Below are 11,831 nucleotides of genomic sequence, written 5' to 3' on the forward strand. Positions count from 1 at the left end.
TAATCGGAAGGTCGGCGGTTCAATCCCTGGTTGCGTGTCGAAGTGTCCTTGGGCAAGATACTGAACCCTGATTTGCCCCTGGCGGCTGTTCCACCAGTGTATGAATGAGTGTGACTGTTAATTTCTGTTTGAGCACTTAGGCTCAGTGTATGAAGTGTATGCAAATTATTTGCACAGGACAGGAAGTGGCAGACATGCACTATAGAGACCAGGACACCGCACTGGTTAGCTGTAGCATGTACAGACTATGCTTCTGCAGACCAGTTCAGCACGTAAGCGAACCAGAAGACACCTGAGATGATCAGAAGAGAATTTGGGCCAACCAGAAAGGCCCTTTTGCTGGTCAGAGGGGCATTAAGAGGACACTTGGGGGAACATGACTTTGTGTTCTTTGGTGGGCTTTATTTTAGCAGCTAACTCCACAAGTCAAGCACCAGTGCTTGAGCCTGAGATAGCCTGAAAATTTGGCTTTAAATTAATCATTTATATTCATGTTTTAGAAGTCTGAAGGCTAGGTTATGTTTAAAATGAACTAGTTTGCACAATGTGTTGTCTGATCACATCTGAAGGCATAAATGCTGCATGCTGTTCAACAATTCGACAAGCACTTTCATTTGAAGCATACTGATGTCTTAAGAATAAAACTAACAGTGGCTTCAGTCCACAGAAAAGTCCGATTGTTATGTTAGTTCAAGTGGTCCCAGTTAGGAAAATAGTCTGCCCTCATTTCTGTATATTGCTGCTCTTTTGCATGCTATTTATATTACAATTGTGTTCTGGTTGGACAGCTTCACAGTCTCATTATAAGCACATCAGGTGTGCTGTTCTGGGTCCATCAGCAGCAGTGCTAGTTGAAGATTAAGATCTGGTTCTATATAAATATGGTATCCACTATGGGACACGCAGAATTAATCATCTAATATACACAGTGCAGGACAGCTGCAGGACAGATGTAGTCAGCCCCTGTGACTTATCGCTATGGTTATGAATTTTAAAAAGACAACGTCACATTATGAAAAGCTCACCAGGAATCTTGACGGCCTGCAGCAGCGAACTCTTATTTGTCATTCTGGTTTTGTTTCCTTTCCGAAATGATTATGGTTTTAGGGTCAGGTTGGTATAATCTCTGTTCTCTGTCCACATTATGGGGATTTAACGATCTTTACAAATTAAGGTTTTGAATAATTCAGTTTCAAAGATGTTGTCATTGTGTGGGGTTAGTTGGGTTTTAGTTTCTAGTGTTTTCGTGTTACCTTGTAGTTTCGGTTTTCACTAGTGTTTCTGGTCTTGTTTTACTGTCTTTGCGTTCCATGATTTTGATTATGTTTTGTCCTTGTGTTAAGTTTTAGTTCATAATATTCTTCCTGACGTGTTTATTAGTTTTCTTTGTGATAGCCTCTCTAGTAATATATATTCATGTTTGGTTTTGTGAGCCTTTTGTCCTGTTTGATTTAGTAGTGCTCTGCCCCTTGTGTTTCTTTGGCTTTGCCTTCTGGTTTCCCTTGATTAGCTCGTTAGTTGCACCTGAGTATGATTATGTTCATAACTCCCTGTGTATTTAGGTGGCCCTTTCACATCTTTTGCCGCTGGTCTGGAGTTCAGTCTCTAGTATGTGTGCGCTCCTGTGTATTTTTCATCCAGTGTTAGTTTTTTTTCATAGAGTTTCACTATGTGTGTTTCTGTTTAATATCTGGACTGCTTGCCATTCCTTCCAGTTTTCTGGCAATAAATTCCAGTTGACTCTACATTCCTTGTGTGTGTCTGCATTTTGGGTCGAATCCTCCGGAACTCATGTTGAGCTCCTCAGCTACACAACAGCTGTGTGTGATTCCTCAAACTAATTTTGCTATGGTTAGCAAAATTAGAGGGCTAATTGTTAGAGAATGTTATCTTATTTTCTATAAGCTATCTTTCAACAAATAGCCTTCTAAAAAGTGGAATTGCGAATCTTAAGGTTCGTAGTCCAAATTTTCACAATTAGGAAAAGATTTGCCCTTTTCCTTGCCTTTCTGCATGACATTTATATTTCACGTTCTGTGTGATGTAGGTGTCAGCATCCATATGCAGCCTCATTATATTGTATACACATTTTTTCAAAAGGGGAACAAGTTTCATATGGAGCGGTCTCCTGCATGTTCACTTACTTCATCAGCTTATTAAGATTCTGTCTTGATGAAATCAGGCTTTGCTGGTGAATATCTTGTCACTACAACAAACAAAGAATGTATAGGAATGAATATTTTTTTTCTTGCCAAAAGGTATTTTTCCATAGAGGGTTTCTATCGATAAGTCTTTGTTAAAAAGCTGAAAACCAACACATGGTGTTCTATCCATATTCTAAGCTTTAATGGGTATGTTATCCAAAACGTCGTCATTTTAACCAAGATAAGTTGATTTACATGACTCCGGGAGTTATGTTTGTTCAATGTCTAAACACCACCACCATCTACCTACCCAGCTATGTTCAGTTGTACCAGAAAATCACTAATGGGGTATACTCCATGAAATTCTCAGAAGGCTCTGATTGCAACAGTATGTAGGTTTCTTTGTTACAAGATGATGGTGGATCGTGTCTTTGCTTACTGATGCCATGATCTGTCACCCAGCCCTAATTTCACCGCTATACATTTTCCCTCTGTTTTTTTTATTTGATTTTATTTTATGGATCATACCGTAAATGGAAAAAAGGATCCCTGTCCCAGGAGGAATGTGTTCAAAAGAAGGCATTGTGACTTAGAGCTGAGAGGTCTGATTGTAGCTAGTGTGCATAATGTAAACAAACTACTGAATGGCTAAATGAATAAATAAACGGCACATACAGTAATCATAATTTTCTGCTTGCAAGCTTTAAACTAGTTATTCCAGGTTACTGAACATTTTCATCACAAACTGCCATTATGTTGAGGCAGCTAAATAAATCACAGCCTGTCCTTTTACATGTGAGTAGAAAGATGATTTTGCACCAGAACTTATGGCATCTGGGAGCTAATTTTGGCAATCATCAGTATATTTTTAGTATATTGCAGGTTAGACTTGATAAACCTAAAGTGGTTGTTGCTGGTGAGGGCTAAAATGGGCAGTTACTGCCATCTGCAGAACAAATGGGGTGTCACAATTTGCCAGTAAAGGGACATTTCAACCCAAACCACACATTACTTCTAACAAGACAGCACATTTTAAAGATAACTGATAAAACAGGAAAACAGTACAGACACACACAGCATTTGTGTACATAGAGTTTCATCTGATCGGTCTTTGTAGAAAGGAAACCCGACAGCACGACATGACTCTGTCATGATATTCTAAGCTTAATTGGTATGTTATCCATTAAAAAACACACAATACTCCTTACAGGGACATTTTAAAGGCATACGATAACAATATAACGCACATACACATTTGAAAACAAAGTTGTAAAAGGAATTTCAAAAGCAGACACAAACAGCACAGACACAAAAAGCCACAAAAATACTATATATATAAGGACAGTATTTCTCATAGTAATTCACCTGGTTCTAAACTACACACAAAATAAGGACATTTGTGTATGGTAGATTATTTCTACCAAATTATTTTGGTAGAAATAATATAATTATTTCTTATTTCTATACTTGCGACAAATGCCAGTTAAAGAATGGGATGTCATGTGACCAGCATGAGGAGGAGCTGCCAGGCTGTTGTGGCTGTGTATGATTATGTCATACTGACAATGGCTGTCGCGATGACCGCAAAATTGAAATACCGCGCTATTGGTCAAGCCTACCACGGAGGATGGCAATCACCGCAACAACCGCAATGTTCATACTTTACACTTGAGGGTTTGTTAATTTAATAAGTCCTTCAAAAGTTCCACAACCGCAACGAGCTCTGTAGCGGTTCAAGGACTTCAAACTTGGAAGCTTTAAGTGTTGCCATGTATTGTGGTGTTTTACTGTTTATTTTAAAGATTAGCTAACTTGGCGTTAGCATATTGCGCAGCTAATGTGGCTAGCAGGCTCGGCGATGTTGGACTAACATTGTAATCCTGAGGGACAGTCGAGAGAAACTGAACAGTAAGCCTCATTTGAAGCTCACTAACTAACGAGTGTAGTGTGTCGGATGCCTGCAGCTGTTTTTCATGTTGCTTTCTGTTGAAATTTACTTATGTTACCACAGCGCAGTGGTTAGCTGCGGACAGCCATTCGGCTCCACACCGTGGCGCGCACGTGTTGCTGCGTATGTAAATTGACTTGATTTACAGTGGGGAGAACAAGTATTTGATGCACTGCTGATTTTGCAGGTTTTCCTACTTGCAAAGCATGTAGAGGTCTGTAATTTTTATCATAGGTACACTTCAACTGTGAGAGACGGAATCTAAAACAAAAATCCAGAAAATCACATAAATAATTAATTTGCATTTTATTGTATGACATAAGTATTTGATCTCCTACCAACCACTAAGAATTCCGGCTCTCACAGACCTGTTAGTTCTTCTTTAAGAAGCCCTCCTGTTCTCCACTCATTACCTGTATTAACTGCACCTGTTAGAACTTGTTACCTGTATAAAAGACACCTGTCCACACACTCAATCAAACAGACTCCAACCTCTCCACAATGTCCAAGACCAGAGAGCTGTGTAAGGACATCAGGGATAAAATTGTAGACCTGCACAAGGCTGGGATGGGCTGCAGGACAATAGGCAAGCAGAGTGAGAAGGTGAGAAGGCAACAACCGTTGGCGCAATTATTAGAAAATGGAAGAAGTTCAAGATGATCTCTATCGCCCTCAGTCTGGGGCTCCATGAAAGATCTCACCTCGTGGAGCATCAATGATCATGAGGAAGGTGAGGGATCAGCCCAGGACACGGCAGGACCTGGTCAATGACCTAAAGAGAGCTGGGACCACAGTCTCAAAGAAAACCATTAGTAACACACTACGGCATCATGGATTAAAATCCTGCAGCGTCCAGGCCCGTCTGAAGTTTGCCAGTGACCATCTGGATGATCCAGAGGAGGAATGGGAGAAGGTCATGTGGTCTGATGAGACAAAAATAGAGCTTTATGGTCTAAACTCCTCTCGCCGTGTTTGGAGGAAGAAGAAGGATGAGTACAACCCCAAGAACACCATCCCAACCGTGAAGCATGGAGGTGGAAACATCATTCTTTGGGGATGCTTTTCTGCAAAGGGGACAGGACAACTACACTGTATTGAGGGGAGGATGGATGGGGTCATGTATCGCGAGATCTTGGTCAACAACTTCCTTCCCTCAGTAAGAGCATTGAAGATGGGTCGTGACTGGGTCTTCCAGCATGACAATAACCTGAAACACACAGCCAGGGCAACTAAGAATCAGAATCAGAAGGAGGCTTTATTGCCAAGTAGTGTTTTACACATATGAGGAATTTGCTGTGGTGATAAGGTGCTACACGTAGACAAACATACAGTCAACATAAATAAATGTAGAAATATAAATATGGAATAGAAGAACAACGTTGCAGATATATACATGAACATTATTCTGGGTCTGTGCCGTGCAGAAGTAACGGAAGAGAATATTGTGTACATGTAAATATATAAACTGACAACGTAAAAATATACAACAACAAAGATCAACAATCAACAACAAATATGTGCGACGTGCCAGGTCTGTGCCCGACACGAGATGAAACAGTATTTACATGTGCAGAGACATTTGTATCATTTGCAAGGGGGGAGTGTCAGTGGGGGACCAAGGCCTTGTTAATGAGGCTAGCTGCAGACGGGAAGAAATTGTTTTTGTGGCGAGAGGTTTTGGTCCTGATGGACCGCAGCCTCCTGCCAGAGGGGAGAGTCTGAAACTGTTTGTGTCCGGGGTGGGAGGAGTCAGCTGCAATCTTCCCTGCTCGCCCCAGAGTCCTCTAGGCGTACAGGTCCAGAAGAGAAGGAAGATTGCAGCCAATCACCTTCTCTGCAGAGCGAATGATACGCTGCAGCCTGCCCTTGTCCCTGGCAGTGGCAGCAGCGTACCAGATAGTGATGGAGGGGGTGAGGATGGACTCAATGATGGCGGTGTAGAAGTGCACCATCATTGTCTTTGGCAGGCTGAACTTCTTCAGCTGCCGCAAGAAGTACATCCTCTGCTGGGCCTTTTTGATGATGGAGGTGATGTTCAGTTCCCACTTGAGGTCCTGGGAGATGATGGTGCCCAGTAAGCAGAAGGAGTCCACAGTGGTGACCGAGGAGTCACACAGGATGATGGGGGAGGGTGGGACTGTGCTCTTTCTGAAGTCCACGACCATCTCCACGGTCTTCAGAGCGTTGAGCTCCAGACTGTTCTGGCTGCACCAGGTCACCAGATGGTCGATCTCCCACCTGTAGGCGGACTCATCCCCACCAGAGATGAGCCCAATGAGGGTGGTGTCATCTGCAAACTTCAGGAGCTTGACAGACTGGTGACTGGAGGTGCAGTTGTTGGTGAACAGGGGGAAGAGAAGCGGGGAAAGAAAGCAGCATTGAGGGGAACCGGTGCTGATGGTCGTGGAATCAGAGACATGTTTTCCCAGCTTCACGTCAGTGATCCACCTGCAGGTGGAGTCAGGCACGTTCAGCTGAGCGGAAATCCACAGTGGCTCCGTAAGATGCATCTCAAGGTCCTGGAGTGGCCTAGCCAGTCTCCAGACCTGAACCCAATAGAAAATCTTTGGAGGGAGCTGAAAGTCCGTATTGCCCAGCGATAGACCCAAAACCTGAAGGATCTGGAGAAGGTCTGTATGGAAAAGTGGGCCAAAATCCCTGCTGTAGTGTGTGCAAACCTGGTCGAGAACTACAGGAAACGTATGATCTCTGTAATTGCAAACAAGGTACAGGTACGGGTTTCTGTACAAAATATTATTCTGCTTTTCTGATGTATCAAATACTTATGTCATGCAATAAAATGCAAATTAATTATTTAATAATCATACAATGTGATTCAGGATTTTTGTTTAAGATTCCATCTCTCACAGTTGAAGTGTACCTGTGATATGATAAAAATTATATGCTTTGTAAGTAGGAAAACCTGCAAAATCAGCAGTGTATCAAATACTTGTTCTCCCCACTGAATGTGCCCTGAAGGTAATAATATAGCTACGTGTGAAAAAGACAAACTACAAAAAGGAGTTTGTTGGCAATGTTGTTGACTAGCACCCAGCAGCTAGCTTGCTCCGACCATAAAGCTGCTGTTAGCGGCTCGCTGTGCAGTGAGGTGACAGACACTCTTACTATGCTATATGGCACAAAAATACTTCATTGGTGAAAGATGCAATAATACTGCATACCAGACTGTTGAGTCCTAACATATTGCCACGGTGGAAATTACTTCACACCCACACCTCTACCACTGACGCTCTTGTTTGTTAAATGAATAAATTGTTAAATGCCTATATGTCTTGTTTCTGCAGACTTCAATCATCTAATCTATCAAACAAAAGTGAAAAAAAACAATAGCTTTTTGGCATTATCAGAGAAAATTTGGCAAAATTTGGAGCAACCCACATACTCAGCTCTCATCCCACAAATGCATGATCCTTACAAATGTGGCACCATTTAAAAGGGACACAAACAGGCTTACCACTGGTATAGGATTTATTGCCAAGAAGCAACAAAGAACGGCAAAGAAATAATTTACCAAACACAAATTTCCTTACTTTTTTTTTTGCGTAATTTATTAAAAATGCAAATGTTGGGTGGACTGTCCCTTTAAGACTTTCTTCATGAGCCCGTGTGGACTCTATCGCTTTCCGTAATTCTAGGAAGTGTTTGTGCTGTTGGTGTTTAGCTGCGCAGAGTGTGTAGTGCAGCACCACTGGTTGACATTACGAGATTAATTTATTGTTTAAAGTGGACTAAATTAAGGTGTGAACATGTCTGGGGGAACCCGTCTGGAGAACGCAAACCCTGTGATTTTCCAGCGGTCGGGGGAGAGGGTGCTGACAGCGAAAGACGAAGATGAAGATGTCCACGATCCCATCGACGACAGAGAAATATTCGATATCCTGTTTGTGTAAAGTGGTTTTACACATGACAGATTTCTTGTGCGTTTGTTAAACTTCATTTTAACGGACGCTAATGGACACAATGCTAACGTTACTAGCATTTGCATCACTTAAGAAGATGTTAACGTACATGAGAGCACTGCCAGTTTATATCAGCCATATTTTATTAAATCTCTCAAGCAATAATGTTTGTATATGTCTGGTAAACACAACTTATTTGACCAATTTGAAGTGATTAGACAGACAGTAGTTAATCAACATTGAAAACTGTTATATATATATATATGTATATAATATTTTCTGGTCACAGCTCTTTAAATGTTCTGGATTTCATGTCTTTGTAATTTGAGCATCTTTTGAAGGTTTAGACTGTCAAACAAAATTAACACTTTGAGGATTGGGCTCTAGGAAGTTGTGATGGGCATTCATTTTTTAGAAAGCTCCAGTTTCTTTAAAATGAATGTATTCTTGTTTCTGTACTCCTCTATGACAGTATATCTGTTAGTTGTGGACAAAACAAGACATTTGAGGACGTCATCTTGGGCTTTGGGAAACACTAACAGACATGTTAACAATTTTTTTTGGGACATTTTATTGACGAAACAACTAATCGGTTAATTGAGGAAAAAAAAAAAAGAGATTTATGGACAAATAAAATAACTGTTAGTTGCAGGCCTAGCTTTTAGGTTATTTAAAGTAAATGTCCAATAATATAACTCTTAACAAAAAAGCACTGAAATATTGTTTCCCATAATACATAATAACATACTGACAACATTAGAGTGCAGTACATAGAGGCAGGACTTGTATTGTTTCCATTAGGTTGTCTTAATTTCTTTAACTGAAGTTACATCTGATCAGATCCATCAACGACCCAGAGCATCCTCTGTCTCTGGAGGAACTCAATGTGGTGGAGCAAGTCCGAGTCAAGGTATGCACCTTTTAATTATGTGCGGGGTTTTTTAGGTTTACTACTGGCTGAATGGGGGGAAGCAAGATACACTATAATGAACTTAACAATATATTTTAATTTAGTGCCTAATTTAAAACAGGGTTGGACTTGAACTCCATTTTTCTGTCCCTTATTGACCTTTGTTTTTTAAAATAAGTAATGTGTTTTAAAAAATGACATTCAACAGGTAAACTAACTTTCATACTCCAGCCTTCTTAAACAAAATAAGCATTATTTACTTTATTGCTAGGGTCCTGAAACATTTATCTCACTGCAGTAACACTCAGCGTCCTTAACAAGTAAAGACACATTTACTGAACTGTTCAATTGCACAAGTGAATTGCATTCAATATGTTTATTAAGTCTCTTTCCATCTCTTTCTCAGGTTGATGATGCAGAGAGCAATGTTAGTGTTGAGTTCACACCCACCATCCCACACTGCAGCATGGCAACACTGATTGGTCTGTCAATCAAAGTCAAGCTGCTACGCTCCTTGCCAGACAGGTTCAAAGTATGTCTGCTAGTGTTGGTGCACGTTTAACATCACCTCCTTTGATTGTTGTGATTGAGTGTCGGCTAATATGAGCAACATATTTATTCTGTGTGTTAGTGTTTTGTTGTTCAATTCCAGTCTAAATGCTTAGTGTTATTCTGTTTATACTCAGATTGATGTCCGCATCAGTCCCGGGACTCACGCCTCAGAGGAAGCAGGTAAAAAAAAAAAAAAAAAAAAAAGATCACAGAGAGACAGCAGGCGTGATGGGATATTGGATCATATTTCCCACTGTACTTTAGGGGTGGCAATGGAGCAGTGGATAAGACATATGCCTTTAGTGTGGAAGACATGGTTTCTGTTGACATCCACCAATGTGTCTCTAAGCAAGAAACTTAACCCCTAGTTGCTACAGAGGCAAGTGACCTCTGACATATATAGCAATTGTAAGTCGCTTTGCATAAAAGTGTCAGCAAAATGATAATTATTTATTACTTAACTTCCATTTTTACTGTGTAAAGCACTTTGGTTGTTTCAAACTGTGCTAGATACATAAACTGACTTGACTAGTCAGTTGAAATAATATTATTGTATTATATAACTGTATAATATTTCTGCTCATTGTTAAATGTGAAGACTTTTTTTCAAAATGTTAGGCACTTTTTTCCTTATATTCTTTATATGTTGTTGTATGTGCAGTGAACAAACAGCTGGCAGACAAAGAGAGAGTGGCAGCAGCTCTGGAGAACTCCTCACTGCTGGAGGTGGTCAACCAGTGCCTGTCCACCAGAAGCATCTGACCAGCCAATCAGCTTTGTCATCTCCTGCTTTTAGCTACTGATTGACAACCGAACTTTTTGGCTCTTTGATAGCTGAGATGTGTCTGCCAAGCTCTCTATTCACCCATCTAGGTGTGAATAACTGCACCTGGTGGACATGTGTGCAGCAGGTCAAAGTCAGGATCATGCAGAGCTCATACAGCTTGTTTCAGTGGCGTTTCGTGGACACATTCTTGAATGTGTCCACCTAAAGAGAGTAATAGAAACTGTTACTCACAATGCAGTATTGTTTGGACAAAGCAGAGAAATTATACTTCCATCTATAAATTTTGGGGTCGTCACTGTAAAAAAAGATGAGAACCCATTAGGTCATTCAGTGTAATTCCTGTTTTATTAAATCTGTTAAATCCATTACGTATGCAGCAACGATCCTTACCTGTTTATAATATTAATGCTTTTGACATTTTATTAAAAATTTACAGATTAGTAATAAAAATTAAATGATGAATATGTCCGTGTGCATTTTTTCAAGATTTATTTCTTCAGGGATACAAACATTTTCCTCAGAAAACAAGTTGTCTTGAGTGTAGTTTGTATAAATAATTTATGAATGACACTATATTTGTCCACTGGTGACATATTAATTCATAATGCAGACAATACCCACTATTTTTGAATCTACTATTTATCCTTGCATATATCCAGAACTGAGTTTTTCCCCTGGGGAATTTAAATGAATAGATACAGATATATATAATTTAATCCTTGATTCATGTGCTTTGATGTGTTCTACACATGTATAATCTAATGCAGTTTATTACAGCAGCCCGGCAAAAAAGCTTGTGTTTGTGAAGCTTATTATGTGCGAGTGTTGATGACGCTGTCAGAGAGGGCTTCATTCAACTGTATGGTTGTTTTTGAGGCTGTAGATGTGGGTGATGTATGTAAAAGGGTTGGACAAATACCAGTGGTTAAACACATTGTAAATACTTACAGTTAAGGCTGTCTACTACTCTACTATATTTAGAGTCTAGTTTCAGTCCAGCAGGAGGTGCCCTTATCTTATCCCTGCAATTCAGTGGTGGCAGCTGATTATGAGAAGTCTCTGTCCATCACATCTGAGGAGGAAATCTGGCAGAGCACACCACAGCACAGAGTTGCCCAACATGCTTATCCACCCACTTCCACCTCACTGAACTCACTCTATAGCTAGGTTTTCCTAGCTATAGGTTTAGCTGACTCAGAAGCCTAGAGCAATAAACAAAAAAAACCAAAATATTGTCTTGATAAGCATAATAGCTTGATCTTGTTCCTCCAGGTTAAATGCACTTATTTTAACCTTTAGCTGGACAGACGTTAAGCCAAATACATGTAATTTTAAATCTTAATGTTCAAGTTCAAGAATGATAACCTCACAGTAAACAAACTGAAGGACATTCATTTTGTTGCCTTTATTGTAATAAATAAACAAATGTCATGGTTATGTAATACCACTGTTGACAATCTTGATTCTGAGTGTGCTACTTGGTGGCACTCCAAATGCACGAATAGTTTAGTGTTTCTGGGCAGATAATGAAATTAAATAGGCCTACACTAATAAATTATACTATAAGTTG

General features: G+C 40.1%; 1 protein-coding gene across 1 annotated transcript; it reads left to right on the plus strand.

Moving 5' to 3' along the window:
- The first annotated feature begins 7,747 nt into the window (after nt 1–7,747).
- ciao2b (cytosolic iron-sulfur assembly component 2B) lies at nt 7,748–10,723 on the plus strand. The gene is made up of 5 exons (XM_038737901.1): nt 7,748–7,986; nt 8,843–8,922; nt 9,329–9,454; nt 9,609–9,654; nt 10,136–10,723. The coding sequence occupies exons 1-5, from the start codon at nt 7,860–7,862 to the stop codon at nt 10,234–10,236; spliced, it is 480 nt and encodes a 159-aa protein (XP_038593829.1). The 5' UTR covers nt 7,748–7,859; the 3' UTR covers nt 10,237–10,723.
- Nucleotides 10,724–11,831: the final 1,108 nt, after the last annotated feature.

The sequence above is a fragment of the Micropterus salmoides genome, unplaced genomic scaffold (assembly GCF_014851395.1).
Source record: "Micropterus salmoides isolate LMB-PRFRI ecotype aquatic unplaced genomic scaffold, ASM1485139v1 Ms_hic_scaffold_22, whole genome shotgun sequence".
Classification (NCBI taxonomy): Eukaryota; Metazoa; Chordata; class Actinopteri; order Centrarchiformes; family Centrarchidae; genus Micropterus; species Micropterus salmoides.